General features: G+C 35.1%; 1 protein-coding gene across 7 annotated transcripts in view; it reads right to left on the reverse strand.

Annotated features, from left to right (window-relative positions):
* Window positions 1-7,279: 7,279 nt before the first annotated feature.
* Window positions 7,280-25,417, reverse strand: part of LOC105492818 (EFR3 homolog A) — a 102,919-nt gene continuing 84,781 nt past the window's right edge. For 6 of the 7 annotated variants that reach the window (XM_011760076.3, XM_011760077.3, XM_071067821.1 and 3 more), the window contains exons 19-23: window positions 24,952-25,043; window positions 19,633-19,681; window positions 18,719-18,822; window positions 18,140-18,189; window positions 7,280-10,060 (exon numbers count right to left, since the gene is read on the reverse strand). In XM_011760076.3, coding sequence (XP_011758378.1) covers window positions 9,955-10,060; window positions 18,140-18,189; window positions 18,719-18,822; window positions 19,633-19,681; window positions 24,952-25,043 — 401 coding nt within the window. In that variant the 3' untranslated portion in view covers window positions 7,280-9,954. The remainder of the gene's footprint in view (window positions 10,061-18,139; window positions 18,190-18,718; window positions 18,823-19,632; window positions 19,682-24,951; window positions 25,044-25,417) is intronic. The other variant, XM_011760078.3, reaches the window with a different exon arrangement.

Genomic DNA, 25,417 nt, shown 5'->3' on the forward strand with positions numbered 1-25,417 from the left:
GGAGACATCTGTGCAACTTGCGCTCAACTCTGCCAAAACAAAAGGTGAGAGGCCTTTTTCTCAGGTATACAATACAATATTGTAAATTATTGTCCCCATGCTGTACATTAGATCTCTAGAACTTATGTTGCACAATTGAAACTTTGTATCCTTTGACCAACATCACACCATTCTTTCCTCCCTTAAGTCCCTCTTCTCTGCTTCTACAGGTTTGAGAATTTTAGATTTTACATATAAGTGAGATTATGCAGAATTTTTCTGTGTCTGGCTTAATTTACTCAGCATAATGACTTCTAGCTCCATCCACGCTGTCACAAATGGCAGGATTTTCTTTTTGTGGGTGTAGCTGAATATTTCATTGTGCATATATACACCACATTTTCTTTAATCATTAATCTGTCAAAAAATATTTAGGTTGTTTCCATATGTTGACTATTGTGAATAATGCTGCAATGAATACAGGAGTGCAGATACCTCTTTGAAGCCTATTTTTAATGCCTTTGGATATCTCTATCTATCTATCTATCTATCTATCTATCTATCTATCTATCATCTATCTATCTATCATCTATCTTTCTATAGAGAGAGAGGAGTGGGATTGCTGGATCATATAGCAGTTCTATTTTTAATATTTTGAGGAATCCCTGTACTGTTTTCCATAATGCCTGTGCCAACTTAAATTCCCACCGAAAGTATAAAAGAATTCACTTTTTTACACATCATCACCAACACTTTTTTGTATATTTGATACTAACCACCATAACAGATTTGAGGTGATATGTCATTGTGGTTTTGATTTGCATTTCCCTGATGATTACAAATGTTGCACACTGTTTTATATGCTTTGTTAGCCATATGAATGTCTTCTTTTGAGAACTATTTAGGTCCTTAGCCCATTTTTAAACTAGATTATTTGTATTTTTGGTATTGAGTTGTGTGAATTCCTTAAATATGTTGGATACAAACCAAAATGCCTAAGAATGTATTTTTTCTCACATTTTGTAGGTTGTCTTTTTACTCTGTTGTTTACTTTGGTACGCAGAAGCTTTTTCATTTGACATAGTCCACTTGATTGTTTTTGCTTTTGCTGCCTTTGTTTTTTGGGTCATCTCCAAAAAAATTATTGCCGAGACCAATGTCAAGAAGGGTTTTCATGTTTTTTCTTCTAGGATAGTGTCAAGTTTTGTGTCTAAATCTTTACCTCATTTTGGGTTGATTTTTGTGTATGGTGTGAGATGTGGCTCTAATTTCTTTATTTTTTCAACGTGTATATCCAGTTTTCCAAACACCATTTGTTGAAGAGGCTGTCCTTTCCCCATTGCGTGTTCTTAGTACTCTTGTAAAAGATCAGCTAACCGTTAGTTTGTGCATTTATTTCTGGGCTTTCTATTCTGTTCCATTGGTTTGTGTCTGTTTTTATGCCAACACCATACTTGCTTATTATAGCTTTGTAATGTACTTTGTAACCAGGAAGTGTGATGCCTCCAACTTTGTTCTTCTCAAGATTGCTTTGGCTATCCAGGATCTTCTGTGCTTCCGTATGAATTTTAGGATTGTTTTTTCTATTTCTGTAAAAAAAAAAAATGCCATAAGGATTTGCATAGGGATTGCATTGAATCTGTAGATCACTCTGTGTATTATGGACATCTTAATAATATTAATTATTTCAATTCTTGAAGAATGTTTCTCCATTTATTTGATTCTTTTTTAGTTTCCTTCATCAGTGTCTCATAATTTTTATTAAATAGGTCTTTTACACCTCTGGTTAATTCCTAAGTATTTTATTTTCTGTTACAGAAGTAAATCTGATTATTTTCTTAATTTCCCCTTAGCATAGTTTGTTGGCTGCGGTGTGCTAAAGGAAACGTACTGAAGGATGTAAGGGGGACTGGTCTATGTGATTAGCCATCTGTGTTTGTTAATTGGTGGTTATCTGAAGGCAGAACAAATTTCTCATGTGTTAAGGACAGGAGGCAGTTTTGCAAATGAGAGCAAGGTGGGAGATAGCTCTTTTGTAAACAGGAGCACTGTTGAGGGAGATAGCTCTGCTGTCTCAGTTCCTGAGGCTACCCACCCTCAGGAATTGGGACAGGAGAGCTATCTCCCTCAACATTGGCCTATCAAAGAGATGGTTCCTAGGTCTGTGAGGAGACATTTCTGAGTGGTAGAAGATTTATATCTCAAAGGATCAGGGAAAATAATTCCATTTCACTGGAGGGAAGAGTAAATTATTTTGTCAGCATCGAACTTTCCCAGACAAGGACTTAAGTGGGGCTGAGGTCCTTATCCTAAGGGTGTGGCCTTGAGCTGTTAGGAGCTATACTGGTGTTTGCTCAAGACTCCTAGTGTGGGGAGTGGACAAAATTGTTTGTGGTGAGAGTGGAAGTTCTCAAAGGCCTAGTCTGAGGCCTACTTGAGAAGAGGGCTCAGAGGAGCCTGACTTGATCTCCTTGATCAAGGAGAGAGTCTTTGTCAGTATTTTCTTCTCTCTTCATGCAATCTACTGATGATTTCCATATTTATGGCTCAAATGCTGACCTTTTCCATGACTCCAAACTCGTATATTTCAATAGTCACTTGGATTTTTGCTTGATAGTCTTTAAGCATCTGAAGTTTAACTTCGCCAAAACAAACCCCTTGATTCCTAGCCTGATGCATCCTCTCCCACTATGAACTTGCTCTTGCCCCACTCTTCCTGCCTTAGTGAATGACACAGCCAATCATCAAACTTAACCTGTCCTAAAACCTCGGAAACTTTTCCTGTATCTTCCCAATTCAACCCATCAATACACTCTCCTGGCTCTACCTCCCTTGGTCTACATCTCACCAGCAACAACCAGCTGCTCAGGTACTGAGAATGAAGTAGGTCTAGATTCCTGAAAAGTCCTGCCAGGGAGAGCCGTATTTGGACTAGGAAGCCTTTATGGAGAGCTGTTTAAAGGGGTGTCTAGCGGTGTCTGTCAGGTACAGCTTAAACTGGTAGTTTGCTTTATATTTACAGTAGTCCCCCGCTTATCTGCAGTTTTGCTTTTTGTGGTTTTAGTTACCTGTGGACAATTCAGGTCTGAAAATATTAAATGGAAAACTCTAGAAATAAACAATTCAGAGTTTTTAAGCTGTGTACTGTTCTAAGTAGTGTGATAAAATCTCTCACCACCCCAATTCATCCCACCTAGGATGTGAATCACCCCTTTGCCTAGCATATCTTGCTGTAGACACTACATGCCCATTAGTCACTTAGAAACTATCTCAGTTATCAGATTGACTGTTGCAGTATTGCAGTGCTTGTGTTCAAGTCACCCTTATTTTATGTCTATAGAAGTATATTGTTATTAATTTTTCTATGGGCTTATTGCTGTTAGTCTCTTACTGTGCCTAATTTATAAATTAAACTTTATCATAGGTGTGTATCATAGGAAAAAACATAGTGGTATATGGAGTTTGGTAGTATCCACGGTCTCAGGCATCCACTGGGGATCTTGGAATATATCCCCTGCAGATAATGGGGGAATAAAGTACATTTGTTTTATGTTAATAGCTTATCAAGAATTTCACCCTGGTTGGCTGACTTGTAAAGGCAGGATTCAGGCATTCCAGATCCCTGGTAAAAATACCATCTTACAAAAGATTCTGGGTTTATGCTTAACAATCTGCAGGGTAGGTTTAGATTGTGAAGGGCCTTGAGTGTCTGGCTAAGAAGTGAGCATATTGGTTCTTTTAAAACACATCAAGTTCACTGCTTCTGCTTAACAATCTTTAATGGTTCTCCCTATAAATACTGTTAGGCAGAAGTAGTGAACTTATGTTTTAAGAGATGATTCTGATAGTGCTTAACTGAACTAGAATTGAAAAGTCCCCCCATGTCCCATTCTCCGCTGTGTGTCTTGGAGTAAGCACCAGCTTCTATCCTGTTTAGTTCCCTAAATCACTTTTCATTTCACGTCTTTTCCCTTGGGCCCATCTTGCTGGCTGCGTAGCGGAGGGAGGGGACAGTCCCATTCTGCTCCAGAAGGCTAGAGTGAAGGCGTTAGATTTGATGACTCCTAAGCATTATTCCAGGTCTGACTCAGTGAAAACAGTCTTCATAGCACTACACTGTAGACTGAATTACAAAAAGCTGGACCTGAAAGGGATTTTAAAGGTGATACTTTCCCTGAGATTACAGGATTCTGATGGTAACTTCTCCCCCAACAGTATAAATCAATAATGGGTGGAGAAAAAGACTTTTTACCCCACTTTGAGTTTATATGGCTTCTAGGGCATTTTTAAATTTCAAATCCTAATAGTTTGAAAAAGGGAATGGGCAAAACATGAACAAGCAGCTCTTCTAACTTCTTGGTATCTTTCTCTTGGTCCCTTTCGCAGCCCCTCTTTCTAAAGCTATGTGTTCCCAGGTGTCTATGTGGGGCCAGCAGCTTTTCCCGTCACAAATCCTCTCTTCCTTGGGACACGCTCATTCACTTTCAGTTTTAATTATTGTCAATGTGTTTTTGACTTCTGAATCACTACCAAATCTCTGAATTCCAGGCCTGAATATTCAACCTCATGCTAGTATATGTTACTTGGATGCTCCCCAGGCATCTTAAATTTAACACATCCAAAACAGGACTCATGTTAGAGTCACTTCCTCAGGAAGCAGAAAGGCTGGTGTTATAACGATGATGGAAGCCCTGTAATGTTGGGCAAGGAAGTCTGGGTCCTATTGTGTATAGGAAAGTCTGAGAAGTATTTTAAGCAGTGCTTCCTACACTTCAGAAAGATGTATCTGGCAGCAAAATAAAAAATTGGAAAGAGTGCAGACTAGGGACAAGAAGCTACAACCAAAAAAGACAACTCTATAAAAAATAAAGATTCAGAATATATATTTCTCCAAGAAGATATACAAATGGCCAAAGAGTACATGGAAAGATGTTCAACATTATTAGTCCCTAGAGAAATGCAGTTGCCAGGGCCTGGTGGTGAAGGGGAATGAGTGACTGGTAAGGAGTATGCGGTTTCTTTTTGGGTGATTTAAGTGTTCTGGGATTAGATAGTGGTGATCAGTGCTTCACTTTGTGAATATATTAAAAGCCACTGAACTGTACACTTTGAAATGTGAATTTTATGGTATGTGAATTATATCTCAGTAAAACTTTTTTTTTTTTTTTTTCTTTTTAAAAGTAGACTACTATGGACTGAGTTGAATGCCGTGGATCCCTAATTTCAATTTCTTTATTCATTTAGATCACTTACAATTATATTTGAGATGATTACTTTTTATATTTTCTTGCTATATTAGGGCATGGAATGGTATTTCTAATTTTCAGATACACTAAAGTTGATGTCATAATGAGAAATTTACTAGTTTAAAGTTAGTTGGTGAATGACTACTGTCAGCTTTAAGTCTGAATTTCAATGTACTCATCTGTAAAATGTAAGCTTTGAATTAACCTGACTCTAAGATTCTTTCAGCTGTTAAGTCTTTTAAATCAGGAATCGTACACGTGTACAGCTGTAACCTTTATGCAGGTGAAGTAGGATAAGAAAAGCAAAGGGTCAGCAAATAGAACAGTGCAAGAGGTATTATGGCCAAAACCAGTGAGCAAGATGGGGGACACATGAAACTATAAACCAAATGCTCCCAGATTTAGTCTTGTTCTTAAATACCAGATTAGATGGTGCTATCTTGGACATTTTTTGCTTGACTTCACATCCTCTAATCCTCACATATCCCTTCAGACCCTGCTGTGATAACAGTTTCCACAGACTCTGACTGCCTCATAGAAGTGGAATGGCAATGCCTGCGTGCTTGCTGTACTGCTGTACTTCCTGCCTTTTGGCACAGGACTTCCCCGAGAAAGAGGTATGGGAAACCTGGGGTAACAGTTCAGCACTCAAGCACAAACAGTCCAAAAATGTGGGGGAGTTAATAACCACAGGGCCACCTTCAGCCATGAACAGAAGCCAAATAATAGATGCTTTCCCAATTTTTCATCCCCTGGGAAGTTTTGAGATTATTTTTATGAGACTCCTTAGAATGTCCAGTGGAATGGTTATGCAGGCACCTCAAGTGATATGCAATCAAGAAATCCTCTCAACCGGCTTTTTCTGCTTCCATGTTAGATCAATTTCGAAAGTAATACCTGCACATACTCTTGTCTCAGGCTCTGCTTTAGAGAAACCTAGGCTAAGACAGTGCCTTCCTAAGAGTCTGCCTCTGATTCAACATACAGGTAAAAGGCTGAATACGGCAAAACTAAGAGGCAGAGTTTGATGTTCCACCTCGCCTCTGCTTAAAACTTCATTTGAACTTGGCACTTGAGATCAATAGCTTATCAGATGAGAGAACAGGTAACAGGATCACAGCAAGAGTTGGAAGGAAAGTATATGGGATAGCACAGCAAACACCGTGCTCATTTTATACCCATGCAAACAGGTTCACAAACGTGGAATGGCTGGCCTAAGACTGCAGAGCTGAGGGCTGCCCAGTTGCTTATGTCCCAGTGTAGTGAACTTAAGGATGATTATTAATCACTTATTGAATGCTTATTATCTGTGTCACGTAGGTGTGGCACAGGGAACCTCTTCTAAGTGGTTCACTTACTCCTCACAGCTAACCTTGGAGAGCAGAATTTACCATACTCATTTTACAGATGAGAACTTCATGGATCAAAGTTCAGTCATTGGCCTAAGGCCACTCAGCCAGGTAGTGGTGGTGCTGAATTTGTGAACAAGAGCCGGAGCTCCTCACCGCTATGCTACATTGCCTAACAAAGGAGGTTCAGGCTATGAAGCACATCTGTGTAAGTGGTAGAATAAGCAAACCGGGGGTTGGGAGAGACAGGGTACTGAGAGTGTGTGTGTGTGTGTGTATATATATATATATATTATTTTTTTTTAAGAGCTGCTTTGTGTAATTTATACGACAAAGAGGTAGGGTTGAAAAGACAATCATTAAGACTGACACAGAGATGGCAACTACATTTTCACAAGCACACACTGTGAACTTTACCTTACTATGTCTTGTCATGATTAGCAGTTATCATTCTGATATTCCAATGTACATGGGAATGAATCCACTTGGCAAATTGATTTCTACTAAAGCTCTTCATTTTTTGTTTTTGAGATGGGGTCATGCTTTGTCAACCAGACTGGAGTATAGTGGCATGATCCTAGCTCACTGCAGCCTTGAACTATTGGGCTCAAAAGAAGCTCTTCATTTTTAATTTAAGCAAATATTGAATAAATTTAATTAAATGTAACAATAGCTATTATAAAAAATGAAATTAAATACAAGTAATCTGATTTATGTTTTATTGCTTACATACGAATTGCACAGTGAATTTTTACATTTCAAAAACTAACTTTATTACATTTAATACAGATATAAGCATGAATAAGACAAATTAGTTCCATTTTCAGACAGGAAGAAAAACATTTTGGGTAGGGAGAAGTTAATTGCTGGTAAAGTGTAGTACTATTATTCTAAAAGATAATGAGTTCAGAAATATTAAGGAAGTATGTGGGTGTGTGCGCATAGGTATTCAGGTAAACTCCAATAACAATAAAACTCTGTAAGTGGTCACAGACAACACAAGTACAGGAGGAACATTTAAATGTTAACTGTTTAATGTCAGGAAAGAAAGAGTGATATAAGCAACTCAATACAGCAAAAAGAGAATGATTAACAATTTATTGAGTTTTATATATCTACAAAAATATAGCAATACAGTGAACTTCACCAAATCCTAAATGTTCACTACCTGAACTGGCTACCACCATGTGCACACCTCGTTCCTGCAGAATCTCCTGCAGATATGGGAGAGGCAGCCAGTGAACAGATCCATTTCTTGGGAGTCCTTGTCAACAAGACCAGTTCAGAAATCCAGGATATAAAGAAGCCTACTGTAATTTAAAAACAGTAACAAAAACCCCGACAAAACCCAAATCAACAAAGACCAAGATAAAGGTGTGATAAACATTAATTGTAATGGTTTTCCTTTACATGCAATACATGCATTTTAAAATCACTAAGAAACATGAAATTTTGTAGAGCAAAGTTTGTGTTTCACAGAAGTGCAAATGAATATTTTACTTTTTATACTATTAAATTATATATATTTTTCCATACAAAAGCACACAGTGTTAATCTATAAAATGACATCCAAGTGGATGATGATTGTTTTTGCATGTCCCCCTGCTTAGATTTTTTTAAAATATATAGTCAAAAATTAACATCCTTCTTTAAAAATACAGAAGGAAAAAAGGGCAATAAAAAAAATACAACTTGGCTTTACTGACTGGTGTAGCATTTTACCTGATCAAGAGGCAAAGTTCCAGTGACAACTGCCACAGGGCCCTTCAGTCCTCCAGTGGTAACGACTCCACTGTCACTCTGAAACAAATCTTGTTGATCCACATTTAAGAAGCAGCCCAGGATCTTTCAGTGTCATTTCATACGTTTCAATGACTAGACTGGTTTTCAAGATGTTGCGCTTTTCTTTAAATATTCAGAAATTTTCAAGTATGCTTGTCCTATTATCATTTCCTTACTTTTTTCCGTTTCTACTACAGGTGCCCAAATAGCCATAAACACAAACATCCCATTCTTCACTGCAATTTTTTTAAACAAAAACAAAAGCCAAAAATTAAACTCTCTTCTAGGCTACAGTTTTTGATATGTATGCTGTTTTATGTAAAAAGAAATGGAATCTGAAAAGATAGAACTATAAACAGGTGACTTTATAAAAATGTCCTAAGAGAATTTTCTGAGTTACAAAGAAAGCTGTTCATTTTACCACGTGATAGAATTCACTAAGATGTAAGTACTGTTATGGGTCTGTCAGTGTATGTGTAGAGTGCACCTGTGATCTTGGTAGCTGAAATCAAAAGCAGCTTAAATTGACGAACTTTAGCACACTTGATTGTTAAAACACAGGCAGCTTTTCAAATATAATATAACTGATTCTAAACAGATGCGTACAAGTCACAGTTCAAATCTTACAAATTAAAAGTCCATCTGGGGAATTTTTTGACTATGAGGATCTAAAACAATGCACAATATACAAATGTAAATAAATGTACTCTTAATGGAAATCAAAATGTACAGACTCTTCACAGGTGAACTAATAGCTGTTTTAAATGTCTTTTTTCTGCACTAAATATATATCTCATTTAATTAATGGAGCCACAGCAAAATACTACTATAATTTCAAAGCACAGCCTGTAAACTAATACATCTTATGATGTAAAAATATTGCACAGTTTGGTACTCCAAGAGTGAGCTCTACACTTCTCAAGCAGAATGGTCAAACTCTTGGCAGGAAACCCAGTATTACAAGAACCGGACAATTTAAAGTATGGCGTTTTTAGGGTCATTTTCGAGGAATGCTATTCAACAGATATCCTATTATTGTGAAGATGAGGAATGCCTATCACATATTATTACAGTAACTGAATAGCAGGGTGCCTATCCCAGCTTATCTAAAGCATGGGGACAAAAAGCCACTGAACAGTTTTACAGCCCCAGGACTAGGAATATATTTAAATATATCTGCCTTTGCAGAAAACAATAACAAAAATTCTACATCTAAGCGGCCGTGTAGATGTTTAAGAGAGAAACAATTTATACAGTTTCAATCCTCTGAAGGCTTACTTTTGAAAAAACATTACATTTGTGAAAAGTTTAAAATATACTACTTAACAGTGGAATAAAGTGAAACCAAAACATGTTCAACTTAAAAGGCAACAGGAACCTCAAAGCAAATTAACATGGCATAAATCTATCTTTGAAAGTACTTGAAATTATATATAGCTCCAAAACTTCTAATATGGTATGCCAAGCATTTGGTTAAAGATATGTTCCATCATTATTTTCAAGAAGTATGTTAATACACATTATGTAAACCCTGAAAGCTCAGCTTGGCTGTAATTTTTAGGCTTTACAAATCATATGCTGAGGTCTTCATGAGCCAATCAGTACACACACAGATCTGGAAACTTCATCTCATAGACTGGGACAGATTGGTATTGGGCATGCCCAGAAGTAATGGTCAGTGTTCCTGATGGACTGGGAGGAGGACTGTAAAAGAACAAAGGAACATGGTCAGCAGGTGTACTCACAAGCTGTTCGTGTCACCGAGTATTCTGTCTACTATCTGCAAATATCAAAGTCAGACTCCTCAACTGCAGAGATCAATGACATTGTAGTTACTGGCCAACTACAAGGCTGCATGGGAAACAGACCACAGTAGTGTCAAACTGTTTTTAAGTCTAAAGCAGACATTTTCCTTGGAAAATATGTATATACAATTTTAAATGCGATTATACTCTACCCATTCTTGTAAGCTGCCTTGTTTCATTAGTAAAAAATTATTTCATGTATACAGATATTATGTTTTTGATGACAGCATGGTATTCCATTATACAGATATATCATACTTGATTTAATCCAGAGAACAAATGCAGGTTCATTTTCATTTTCTCATCATAATAATGTTAACAAGTCTGTTCTTACACATACATAATTTTATTCTGACTGGTTGTCTCCTTGGTTTATAGTCTTACGAGCAGAATTTCTGCATCGAAGTGTATTCAAAATTTTGACTTTGGTACATACATATTGCCGGAATACCAGCAATTTACACTTTCAGCTTTTCAGTGTACCTTTTACACTGTTACAAATATTAGATATAGTCAGTCTTTTTAAAACAGCTTTGCCAATCTGAGAGGCAGGAGGTAATTCTTTCTTATTTTCATTTTTAATTTTTATGTTACTATTAATGGCAAGTATCTTTGTAGTATCCATTTTAGGTTTCTTTGAAAATGTAAACTGCCTCTAATCCTACTCAGATATTTTTCTCTTATCAATTTGGGAAACTAACCTTTTGTCATATGATACAAATGCTTTCCTCTAATTCATTATTTCTCAACTTTTTCTGTTGCCAAATGCTTAAAAACCTTACCAGAAAATCAATTATTTCCTTGTAATTTTTAGTTTTTGAGTTATGCTAAGAACAGCGTTTCCTCTATGTCAAGATTACAAGAAATACTGCTGTATGAATTCTACTGTTTTTATGTATTTTTCTAAACAATGAGTGAAGTTGTCTATTTTGGTAAAAGCAGTGAAGTGGAAATCTTCCCCTAACCCTCCCTCACTGGTCAGTAGTGTTCAGCAGTTGTCCAAACGAGATTAACTCAACAGTTGCTCTTTTCCTTGAAAATCTGAAATCTTATCTTTACCACAGATACCTTCCTATACTTGAATTTTCCTCTCTTCCACTTACCCATATGCAGGTCCAACCTGATGTAAGTACCAAAGATCTGTCATCTGTTTTTCTACCAAGCAAGACAAATGCCCCCTTGATTCTTTCTACAGCATTTTCCTGACTGCTCTTGCATGTGGATTCTTTCACATTGCCCTTAGCATCATTTGTTCAAATACTTAATAAAAATTATCTTACTAAAATGATAGCTCAATCTACAGAAAACTGATGTCTATATCAACTTCCTATTCAAGAATAAGATGTTTTCATTTGTATAAATATTCTTAAGCATTTTTCAGAGATATATAGTTTCTTCATTTAAGTCTTATATAGTTCTTTGAATTTATTAGTTCATGGTTAAGAATGTTTTCATTTTAACAAATGCACAGATATTAATTTCATATAATTATTTTTAACTGTAAATTATCCTCAATTGTTAAGTTATTCAGTTGGTTTTCTTCTATTTTCCTGATATGACTATTTTTGGTAACTAATAATTTTGGAATTGCTCCAGATTTATAATACACTTAAATTTTTTATTAAGGGATAATTTTCACAGAGTGAAATACACTGATCTTAAGTGTGCTGTTTGACAAAAATTGACAAACGTATACACTCATGTACATCACACCCATGTAAATCATAGTCCAATAGAGATAATGAACACTTTCTTTTTTTTTGAGATGGAGTTTTACTCTTGCCACCCAGGCTGGATTGCAATGGTGTGATCTTGGCTCACTACAACCTCCTCCTCCCGGGTTCAAGAGATACTGAACACTTTCAATCACCCCGAAAATGTTTCATGTCCCTAACTAGTCAATTTCTCCCCACTCTGACATACCCATACACATACATCCTCATGCAACAACTATGTTCTGATCTCCATCACTGAAGATTAGTGGTGCTTGTTCTTAACCTTCATGTAAATGGTCTATACAGGCTCTATGAACAGTCCAACAAACTGTCTTTTTATGTCTGATTTTTGTTACTTAATATGTTTTTTAGATTTATCCCAAAAATTGTGTTCCTTTTTATTGCTGAATAATATTTCATTATATTATCATCATTTGTCTGTTCTCGTGATAATGGACATTTGGCAACTATGAATAAAGCTGTCATAAACATTCACATGTCTTTTTGTGAATATACTCAGTTCTCTCATTTTAATGGGCACAGAATCGTATCTTGCTATTTAAATTTGCATTTCCTTGTTAACTAATGATTTTAAACACTTTTACACATGCTTATTGGCAATTCAAACATTCCTTTTGTAAAATGTCTACTGTCTTGGCCATTTTGAAAATTGTCTTTATTTTTCAGTTGTAGGGGTTCTTTATCAGATATCGGTACTGTGTATACTGTATTTTCTCAGTTTGTGGTCTGCCTTTTCATATTCTTACTGGAGTCTTTTAAGGGTAAGTTTTTAATTTACATGAAGACCAATTTACCAATTTTGTTTAGTACTCTGTGTGTCCTAAGAAATCTTTTTGCTCATTTTAAGACTGAAAGGACTCTTTCCTATGTTTTGTTTTAGAAGTTTTGGTTTTAGATTTTACATAGACATTGATTACCCAACTTAATAATTAATGTTTGTGTTCGGTGGAAGGTAGGGATTGAGATTAGTATTTTTCTCTGAGGTTATCTAGTGGTTCCAGGACATTTGTTTAAAATATTTTCTTTTCCTCATTAAATTGTTTTGATTCCTTTATCAAAAATCACTTAAGTTTTTGATAGGACTCTCTATTCTGTTATCTTGATCTCTTTGTGTACTCTTATATCAATAATGTCTTGACTTCTTTGGCTTTATAAATCAAGTATTGAAATTAGGCAATGTAAATTCTTCAACTTTATTTTTCCTTTTCAAAACAGTTAGCTACTCCAGGTCCTTTGTACTTTCATCTGAATCTTAAAATCAATTTACACGTTTTTACAAAAAAAAAAAAAAGTCTGTTGGGGTTTTGATTGACATTTTATTGAAGCTACAGATCAACTTGAAAGAAACAGCATATAAACAATATTTAATCCTTCAGTCCATGAACACGGTATATCTCTCCTTCATTTAGGTATTCTTTAATTTCTCCCATTCATGTTTTACATTCATAACAGAAATCTTACATACTGTTAAATTATGGCTAAATATTTTTTTAATGCTATGTTTAAAAATTTACTCTTGCAATTGTTTGTTGTTAACATATAGATATACAACTGAATGTTGAATACTGACCTTGAATACCTTGAATCCTGTGACCTTACTAAAATTCATTTAATTCATGTAATAACTCTAGTAGGGTTCTTTTTTTTTTTTTTGTCTTGATTACTTAAGATTTTCCACATATACAACCATGTCATCTGTGAAAAGATAGTTTCATTTCTTCCTTTCTCATCTTTATATTTTTCCTTTTTTTCACTTTACTTACCTAAGACTTCCAATACAATGTTGACATGGTGAGAGTAGACATCCTTGACCCAGTTTTAGGTGAAAGGCATCAGACTTTCACCATTATATATAACACCAGCAATAGATTTTTTGTAATTACTCTTTATCAGATTAAGTTCCCTTCTATTCCAAATTTTCTGATAATTTTTGTCTTAAATGAACATTGAGCTTTTTGAAATGCTTTTTTTTCTGCTACTGGTGTGATCATGCAACTTTACTCTCTTAATTAATGTGGTGAATTTTGCTGACTGATCAACTTTCTAATGTAAAACTGATCTTGCTTTCCTCATAGTAACCCCATTTATTTAGGCCATATCATCAGTTTTATACATTTGCTAACATTTTGATAAAGATTTCTATGACTATATTCAAGAGGGGTACTTGTCTATAATTTTCTTTTTTTTTAAATTATTATACTTTATGTTCTAGGGTACATGTGCACAATGTGCAGGTTTGTTACATATGTATACATGTGCCATGTTGGTGTGCTGCACCCATTAACTCGTCATTTACATTAGGTATATCTCCTGATGCTATCCCTCCCCTCTCCCCCTTCCCCACAATAGGCCCCAGTGTGTGATGTTCCCCTTCCTGTGTCCAAGTGATCTCATTGTCCAATTCCCACCTATGAGTGAGAACATGTGGTGTTTGGTTTTCTGTTCTTGCGATAGTTTGCTGAGGATGATGGTTTCCCGCTGCATCCATGTCCCTACAAAGGACACGAACTCATCCTTTTTTATGGCTGCATAGTAGTCCATGGTGTATATGTGCCACATTTTCTTAATCCAGTCTGTCACTGATGGACATTTGGGTTGATTCCAAGTCTTTGCTATTGTGAACAGTGCTGCAATAAACACACGTGTGCATGTGTCTTTATAGCAGCATGATTTATAATCCTTTGGGTATATACTCAGTAATGGGATGGCTGCGTCAAATGGTATTTCTAGTTCTAGATCCTTGAGGAATCACACTGTTTTCCACAATGGTTGAACTAGTTTACAGTCCCACCAACAGTGTAAAAGTGTTCCTATTTCTCCACATCCTCTCCAGCACCTGTTGTTTCCTGACTTTTTAATGATTACCATTTTAACTTGTGTGAGATGGTATCTCATTGTGGTTTTTATCTTTGTCTCACTTTATGTTGAAGTTATGCTGGCCTCATGAGTTAGAAAATGTTTCTACCTCCTTTGTTTCCTGAATATATATGAAACTGGTATTATTTCTTACCTAAATGTATGATAAAAGTAAGCAGTGAAGTTAAATGCATTTTCTTGTAGGATGCTTTTAAATTTCAAATCTATTTCAACAGTTAGAGGGTTATTTGGATGTTTTACTACTTTTTGTGTCAATTTTAGTTAGTTTTGACTTTCAATGATTTTTGCCCATTTCATCTAAATTGTTGAATTTATTGTCATAAAATTGTTTTATCACATTCCTTTATTATAATTCTTTTTTATTTGTAATATTGGTAATCTGTGTTTTCTCTCTTTTTCTTCCTTAACACTGACTAGAGGTTTACCAATTTTATCAACTGTTTCAAAGAACAAACTTTTACGTTTGTTAATATTTCTTGTTGTCTTATTGCCTATTTTCTGTTTCACTGACTTCTGATATACTAGTTTAGCTTACATTGTTCTTCTTTCTCTAATGTCTTACCAAAAGTAATTAATTCACTACTTTCAGATCTCTCTTCTTTGCAAGCAAAAGCATCTAAAGATATAAAATTGCTCCTGAGCAAGATTTTAGCTTCATCTTACAAAACTTTGATAGGTATTTTCAGTTTAAAATGTTTTCTAATTCCTCCTTTCATTTCTTCTTTAAGATATGGGTGTGTTTTAATTTCCAGACATTTGAAATTTTTCTAGATATGTGTTAATGAATTACATATTTTTTTTTGTGGCAAGAGAACATACTCAACATGATGTCTTAACATGTCAGTTTCCTGACATTTACTTACATTTGTTATAGTCCCACATTTTTCTATTTTGTGAATGTTGTATGTGCACTTCAAAAGAAACTATATTCTGTATTTGCCTAGCATAGTGTTTTCTAAAGGCCACTTAAATTGACTGAAATGGTTCAAATCTTATATCCTTTCTGCATTTTTGTCTTCTTGTTGGTTATGTTTTAGTACTCTTATGAGAGGAACATTAAAATTTACAATTATAATGCAAAGAAACAGGAAAGTATCATGAGAATAAGCAGTGTCACACACATTTCTTTCCATACTATATGTATCTTGTCCTTTAAATTCTTTGACATGTGTGTGTGGGGTCTGGTGGGAGGTGTGGGTGTGTGGTGTTCTAAGGGCCTTTTCTACTAATTCTAATAACTGGGTTATCTGTGAGGCTGCTTATTCTCACTGTATTTTACAGCTTCTTTGCCTTTCTTGTTTTTTTTAACCATACTCAGGTATGGTTAAAATGTAAATGAAAGAACAGTGGGAGCAAAGTATAATATTGTGTGTTCTGCTTCTTTTATGGAGAATACAAACTCTTTCCACTGTCTGATGGTTAGGGTGAGGCAAATTAACAAGAGGAAATGTATCAGACAGGACCTGAAAACTCTGAAGACACATTTCTATAAAGTCTGTTTAGTTTCTCCATAAAGCTGTTCCAGAGCTACTGCTTCTTAAATAGGTGACCCTGTATAAGTTACCTAACTTCCATGTATCTGTTTATAAACATGTAAAATGAGAATAATCACTATCTGTTTGTTAGGGTCTGTTGCAGATATTAAATAAAATAATACATTTAGCACAGTGCTTAGAACAACACAGGTGCTTAAAAATGTTAATTATTAGTAGTAACTTTTCAATGAATGTAAGTATTAGTAGTAGCTGTGGTACCAATGAAACAGAATTAGTTATAATACTTACTCTAAAATATTAAATTCATATAATTATGTTAGTTTGACTACATGTAATATGGTGATCTCTAGCAACATGCCTTTTAAGAACATCAGTTATGGATTTGAATTTTGACTTTGTCACTCGCTAGCCGTATGACCTTCAGCAAGTTATTTTACTTTTCTCTAAGCCTTGGTGTCTTCACCTGAAAAATGAACAAAATAGTGTCTACCTACCTTTCAGGGCTATGGTGAGGATTAGCAGAAATAACAGATATAAACCATGTAGCATAAGATCAAGTACACAGCAGACATTTACTACTAAATGTTTGAAATTTAGTCATCAAAGAAGTAAATGCCCATACCCAGCAATTTTAATTGAATCCTAAGTCTAGCACAATAGTCCCCGACCTTTTTGGCACCAGGCACCAGTTTTGTGGAAGACAATTTCTCCACGGATGGGGACTGGGGGGATGATTTCAGGATGAAACTGTTCCACCTCAGATCATCAGGAATCTAATGGGATCCCCTGCATGAGCAGTAGTTCACAATAGGGTTCCCGCTCCTATGAGAATCTAATGCCGCATTGATCTGACAGGAAGCGGAGCTCAGACAGTAATGTTCGCTTGCTCGCCGCTCACCTCCTGCTGTGGAGCTTGGTTCCTAACAGGCCATGGGCCAGTACAGGTCTCTGGACTAAGGGTTGGGGACCCCTTTTCTAGCACATGTTGAATATTTTATTGTGATTTTCTGTTCTTAAATTTTGTAAATGAGTGATTCTCAACTTAGAGAGTGTAGCAGGTATGGGAGGGAAATGTCTAGAGTAAGATATATAATGACAAAAATGTGCCTTGCTTATCAAAGCAGAAAAAAGGCTGAAATAAAAAAGCAAGTTGCCTAGAGCATTTACCTATCTAATATTAATATAATACAGGGTTGAAGCAAAACAGACTTACTTAATCAAGCTAAAAATATAAAAGATATGGCAGATACAGAAAAAATTTCCAGAAGCATAGACATATCTACTGGCCGCCTCTCACGAAAGCAGGTTTCCACACTGCCTCTCCTTCCTTCAGGTGCTACATTTCTTACTAATGTACAGACATAGGATAATCAAAGAGCACAATAATTCACAACAGAACTGAAATGAATATGATGTAAAAAAGCTAAAGGAAAGTTCAATAATTCAAATGAGCTATCTGCATAGGTAGACTTATTACCGCCCTGAAAAGAACCATGAGGCTGACATATTAAAATGCAGTTTCTGCAGGACAAAACGATTCAATATGAGCAATTTCCTAATTAAGCATAATATTAGAATATGGGTCTTTCAAATTACCCAGATGTCCTTATGAGATCATCAGGAAGGAATGAATAATCTAAAAAAGCAGCTAAAAAGCTAGAGGACAACTAGTCAAGAAAGGGTATCAGACTCTGCCTAAAAAACAGAATCCCTATTAAGCAAAGGATCACCTATATGATCTTACGTTAATCCTAAATGCAAAGCATTACTTTAACATAACTTAAACATAATGAACCACAAATTCATAGGGGTCCGACAGTTTCTATTTGCGTATGTGTGTTATTGCTACTGTGGTAACAAAACCCTTACCGTATGGTGAGTTCCAATATTTGAGCAAGTCTATCATGAAGCAAATTTGCCTGCAAAAAAGAAAAAAATGTTAAGAACGGATTATTTTCTAAGAATCTATATATAATAATAGCAATGTAATTTAAGAGACAAAGTGTAATTGTGACTATTAAGCTGATTAATTATTAAGTACACAATGCTTTAACATTTTGGTTTGATCTGTCTTACCTATTAGAATTTAATGTAAGGGTTGTCTTTTTCTCCCTTTCCTAGTCTCGATGTTAAAAACAAATCAACAAACACATAAAACAAAATACCTGCAGCAAAATCATGAAAACCACTGAAAAAAACTATCAAAAGAATAACAATCACTAATATTTAATTTGGGAAACCAGTTCCACCATTTCCATCAGCTTACATCACACAAAGAAATTATTTAGGCCTCATAGATATGCCTTCAGAGTTTTCAGTCCTTATCAGACATATTTTCCTGTGTTCTACTGATCTGACTAAAGCTTGGAACTTATCAACCAATCACTAAGTAAGAGTTTCCACAAAACAACAGCCCACCCACAATCCCTTCACCATTTGTTCACTTACTTTGGATTCACACTGTGCTGCTATTTCTTCAAAAGGTGCTTTCTGAAATTTCTCTATCACAAGACGCCTCTTTTCCTTTTCCTGTTCTTCCATTCCACTGGTATCTACATAAATATTTATAAAGACTCATTAAAGGGAATACATAATTTCACAGAACCCAGTCAATGACCATTAAGAGCTAATGATATATCATCCAAAATTAAGGGCAATTTACAGGGCTACTTTTGCAAGAAAAAAATAAAAAGGCCTAACATCCATGAAATATCTTAAGGCTAGAAAACACATGCACAAAAACAAAACAAAACAAAACAAAACAAAAAACTAAGGGTTAGTACTACACAGCACAAGATTCCCTTTCATAGAATGCCTTTGTCTCTCTTACCAAAAAACAGCAAGGGAATGGGAGCTTCCTACAAGTCGAACTACTTCGCGGTCCTTCCCGAAGGATGACTCTTTTATATAAACATGTTCTTGCATATATGAGGTACTATATAAAATATTTGCTAAATTGAATCTTGGTACTGAGTGGAATAACTGAAATACGAACGGGGTCATTTGGAACCATGTTGTTGTAGCCTTTTCCATTTATTTACCATAATTTGGGAAGGAATTTTCTTGGTCTTATGATGATGTATGGTCTGGCCAAAGTTTGTGGGAAAGTAAATTAATAAATGTCTTCTTTTATATCACTGCCATAATTGTGTCTACTTGTTCAGGAATATGACCCTGATGGGACAAGACAATTTTGAAGCCTAAAAGATGTAGCTAAATAAATGATACATTTCTATAGAAGCCCCCAAGTGTTTTTGGTTTTGTTTTTGTAATGTCCCCTCTACTTATTCTGTCATTGAAAAAAAGCAGCAGATAAAGATAAGTTAAATATCGGTAGTACTAACAAGTGCAAAATATCTCACCAATTGCTTTCTTCAATGCTTCAAAAGTGATTTCTTCAGTGTTACTAACCTAGAGAAAAGTGATTATAAGTGAAATCGAGAGTTAAAAAGGGTCAATATAAGTAATACCTTTACCTAGTTACAAGTCATCTAAGAAGTTTTTCAGATTTGTTTTCTTCTTTGTGTTGGTCTGAGCTGTGATTATACTCTGCAGTACCAAATAATCTCCACTTTTTCACTGGTTCTAACAATGGCCTACTGCAGTGGTTCCCCAAAACAAGTCTATAGATTAGCATTAGACTGCAATAATTAACATACTCTAGGCAACAAAACCACCTTGAATTACAGAACTCAGTCTCCACTTCGGTGAGGCACAGGAAGATTTGAGTCTCACTGACTGAACACTGTGCTGTAAGTAAACGATGCTCTGAGACAGTGAAGGCTGAGATTATATATAAATACATTTTTAGACATGTGATAAAAAACAACTAAGTACTCTACAGCCTCTATAATTTTGGTATCACACACAGTTTACAAATCAAAAGTGAAACTAAGATTTTAAACGACTGAAAAGTAAAAACCACTACTTTGGGAAGTATTTCTCTAAAGTCAATCACCAATTTATAATCTCTGAAACTATCCTTTTAACTTATGTCTTTCAAGTCTCTCTTGCTTTGAGATATGTAAAAAGGTATGAAAACAACTGCTTTAAAAAAAGGCAAAAATACATTTTATGGCATCAGCACATTTTCAGGAAAAATAATATATCTAGTTCCTATAGTATCTCTGAATAAAAATTAAGAAACGATACATGGGTACTTGCCTGGGAATCTGGTCATCCCTAATTTTAGCTCATGAGCTTCTTTTGCTAAGTCTAAGGCAGCAAGACTAACGAAAGCAAAATATTTCATTCTCTGCACCTTAGCTTCTCTGTAATACAAAGGCTTTAGCTGGAAATCAAGCAGCAAGAGTTCCACTCCCTCAGTTTTGCTACTGAGGGTTCATATTTCTAGTTGAAGTCAGATTAAACTTGGGAATCTTCAGTTGTTTTGTTCTAGATATCTGGAGCAGACATATAAGATTAGGCTCTGGCTGGTCAATTATTTGTACTTATAAGCATTCTAGTACTTCAGTGAAAAAAAGAAATTGCTTTTGTTCTTAGAACTGGCTAAGAGCTTCTGACTTTTGAGATACAACTCCAGTATAGGAAAAAGAACATGGGAGAAGTCAGAAGGCCAGCATTCTTGATATATATAATTTTTACTTATTACCTGTCAATCTCAGATAAGAGCTAAAATACCTTACCCTATTAACTCTTCTTTTTGTCCCTGTTTGCCTTAATTCAGATAATTATGATGCAGCTTCCTAGCATCAAGAGCCCCCAACTCACGCCATCAGTGTCCACCTTTTTTCTTTCTTTTTTTTTTTTTTAACATCTCCTTTCTTTAAATCCCTTCAAGTCATTTGTTGGTCCTATTCATTCTACTTTAAAGTAGAGTATTCCTGCCCTCCTGTCCCTCTTTGTTACCTCCAGCCTGGCTACTCTAGATCCTCATTCCATCAACTGTGGACTATTACAAGGATCTCCTAACTGCCTCTACCTCCAGTGTCTTCTTTCTAATTTAGCCTTGTCACACTTGAGAGATTCTTTTTATGAAAACACATTTCTAATAATGACACTGACTAAATTTCGGTGTTTACCTACTTCCTATGAAGTTACATACAAAGCCCTCAGCCCGGTATACAACTTTCTATAATGTTCCTTCAGTCTTATCTCCCACTTGTCCCTTTCGTGAATCTTTTTTTTTTTTTTTTTTTTTTTTAAGACTAACTGCTGGCCGGGCGCGGTGGCTCAAGCCTGTAATCCCAGCACTTTGGGAGGCCGAGACGGGCGGATCACGAGGCCAGGAGATCGAGAGACGATCCCGGCTAACACGGTGAAACCCCGTCTCTACTAAAAAATACAAAAAAACTAGCCGGGCGAGGTGGCGGGCGCCTGTACTCCCAGCTACTCCGGAGGCTGAGGCAGGAGAATGGCGTAAACCCGGGAGGCGGAGCTTGCAGTGAGCTGAGATCCGGCCACTGCACTCCAGCCTGGGTGACAGAGCAAGACTCCGTCTCAAAAAAAAAAAAAAAAAAAAGACTAACTGCTTTATACTAGCATTTAATGATTCATGTTTTTATATACCATAGCTGGTAAATACAAGCTACATACTTTATTTGGTGATCTACCAAACTACAATCTATTCCAACAATAGAGGAAAAACTGGTTATGTTGGAGTTATAGAGAAGTGGTGCAAAGGCACCATCCTAAAGGAATTTCAACATTCCCTTTATAATCTAGGACTTTTGCTTTATCTATGATCTACAACACTAACCTAGACTATATAATGCCCTTGGGCCTACATAAAATCTACCATTCATCTTTTTCTAATTATAGTAGTTGTTATGTCACTTCCACAAATATCATAGTAATTTGATAGCATCTAGCACCACAGTGTGACTAACATTGACTAGATGTTAGCATACACACAGTATCTCCAGTTGTATTTGGGGAAAAAAGACAGGAGTACATGGATATAAAACAAAGATCTGTTATTTGTACCAGAATAAACAACAATCTTTTGCAGTCAACCAGTGACTTAATTTTGTACCAAAAAATTTAACATATACTCAAAATTTAATATATATAACATCCTACCCATGGCCTTAAATAATCAAGCACTTACTATAAGCTTTTAGAGAGAAGAGTAGTGTGATGATTTCAGGTTTTACTCATATCAATTATGCATATATAAGGAAGCAAAAAATCATGCCTATAGTGCTTTATTCTATTAGTCAAGCTGATAATTTTATCTTGGGAGACAGAGATGCCTCTGTTCTATTTTAGTCATATATCTTCTTGAATATGTTAATTTAAATTAGGTATCGTTATAAAAATGTGTGTATGCATATATATATATATATGCATATATATGCATACATATACACACGTGTATATATGTGTATGCATATATGCGTATATATATACAGATATATATATGCATTGGGAAGCATTCCTCTAAAGTCAATTACCAATTTATATTCTCTAAAAATAACTTTTACCTTGAGTCTCTCAAATCTCCCTCTTGCTTTGAGATATGTAAAAGGTATAAAATCAACTGCTTTATGATAAAAGTATCAGTAATACATTTTATGCCATGAGCACATTTTTAGAAGACATAATAATATACATCTTTTTATCTATGGCAATTTTTAGAAAAAGTTCACCAAATGATTCTCAGTAGGCCAAGGTCGGAATTGCAAATGTCAGAACTGGCACATCTCAAGTGGACCAGGTATTTCACCAGACTAGAGTTTAGGGAAACAAAAGTTTGTGATGGTCTCCATCTAAACAACCTTCTGCCTCTCTCTCTTTTTTTAAATTGTAAGTTTAAAAAGCAAAAGCAAATACATCTGAGGATAAACTAGGATTATACATACAAACTATAAATAATTTTGATCGAATAAAAAAGTTATTTTTTATGAGCAATTTTCTTATCTGATTCATTGTAAGAAAATAGTTTGATATTTTGCTGCACCATTAACTGGTAAATATCTATTTGATGTGAATTTCTTCTGTCTGTTGTATGAAAGTAATTAATTAGTTTTAGCCTAGAAGATAGTATTATTCTGTCTTCTGGTATTTGAACAAACATCTCTAATATCCAAAAGCAGATTCCACAATGGTAAATGAGTCCGAAACTCAAATGTGCTCAAGTAAATGTGATACTAAACTGTACTTAACTTTTCAGATGCTTGGTGTGAGGCATATTTGACTTAGGACTTATAGTAAATGAAAAACAACAGGATCTTGTAAGAGTTAATAAAAATATTAACGGACTTTTAATGTAAGATTTGTGACAAGAATCTTTCCCCTACACTGGGTCTTTATGCAAATGTTTTTTCAGTTGATTTTATCAAAATAGACTGACTCTTTCCAACAGTTTCAAGTGTTCTCCATATATTTTTGAAAAAAATAAGAATAGTTAACAAAAGGAGAAAGGTGAAAATAGCAGTCAATAACATATAGTGTACTCTTAACAAAATTAAGTTTATAAACTAAGACTTTGGATGAACTTCTTCCCTAGAAAGGTAATAGTGGCAAATTCATAATCATTAAAAGGACAGAACTAGCAAGATACTGTTCTTACTAGTAAGGGGTGTATAAATTAAATAGCTCTGAAGAAAGAGGTGAATTTAGGCAAGGTGGTTATTAAGCCTTAAATTGGTAAGAAACTTTAGCTTTAAGGCGTCGAGTTTCAAAATGAACACTAAATGCTGCTTCAACTACTCTTGATGCCGTGCTGATAATTTCTTAATAAAACTGATAAGTTCTATGTAATGGGGAGTTGAATGGCATAGAAAACATAAGTCAGTTGGCTGTACTCTGGCCACTAAATAGGTTTAGTACCTGAAGACAAATAAATCAATAGGAATTGGAAGGGGGTAGGAGGGAGGCTTGAGAAAGCATAAATTCAGGTAACTTCCTTTCCCTTTCCCTATAGGGATATTCTTTTAATTATGCATATTGTACCAATGAGAAATAAATACTTAAGAAGGCAGACAATGGATAAACCACAAGGTGGAGGTTGACTTGACATGCTGGCATTTTGGCATTTTGACTTGACTATGAAAAAATTCTCTGGTGGTTTGTGTCGAATAAGTCCTAGAGAATACTGGCTGCTTTTTCCCCTATAACTCAGGAGGGTACGCTCTTGTGCTCTTCTGAAACGGGAGGAGAGCATGAAATCTATGTTTTAAATAAGCCACAGTCCTTACAGAGTACATAGCTCACTAACGCAGCTTAAACTACATCCTTACTATCCAAAATAATTAAAACATTTTACCCTAGAGATGAACTTTTAAAACTTTTTAAAGGTAGTGAGCATTTGGCTTCACATGAGGATGTATAGTTATATTTATTTCTGTAATTTGCATTTCCTAAATTTTTAAAAATAAGTAGGATCTAGACAGCCCACTAATTTAATGACAGGCTTTGTATAAAGTTTCTTACAAAAAAAAAAAAAAATCTTTTACACTAAATTATAATGTGAAATCTGACAACATCGTAACATATAATGTTAGGTTTATATATCTTTACAGACAGCTGAAATGAGTTCAGTAAAATAAACTATAAATAAATTCAAAGCTAAATCAGATTAATTTCTACTGATAGTTTAGTTGATTTGAGGATAATTTAGAGTTGTATTTTCTCTTGTTTGAAAGTGTGGAAGGCAAAAATTCTTTTAAATGATGTCTACCAAGACAGTACTCTACCATAAACTTTCAGTAACTTACCACATCATCAGAAGGAACATTGTTGGATAAAATATCCACCTGAATGGATACGGTGTCCACAATGCTTTTTCTTCTAGAAAGTCGATCTTCATCTGAAATAAAATTGTTTTCCTCCCATTATTTGTTAGAAATGTTATGTTGGTTTTCATTTATAAACTCTACTTATCTCAGATTTCAAAAACTGTCAAAAAATTAAGACAGTTTGTCTTTTTTGTTCCTTCTAAATACATAAAGCAGTGTGTTCTCAGACTTTTACATTTCGTGAAGCAGATTAAAAAGTAAGATTGATGGGGTAAACTGAAATAAGGTTATCAGATTTTTATTTTTCAAAAAGGGGCATTTAGGACAGCAACAACCACCACCACTACCGAATAGTTTAAGAAAGCAAGTCAGTGTAACAGCAAACAAAGGAAGTACATAATCTAAACTTAGTACATTTATCCTAACTCAAAACTGACAATATTAA

This window comes from Macaca nemestrina, chromosome 8 (genome assembly GCF_043159975.1).
Source record: "Macaca nemestrina isolate mMacNem1 chromosome 8, mMacNem.hap1, whole genome shotgun sequence".
NCBI lineage: Eukaryota > Metazoa > Chordata > Mammalia > Primates > Cercopithecidae > Macaca > Macaca nemestrina.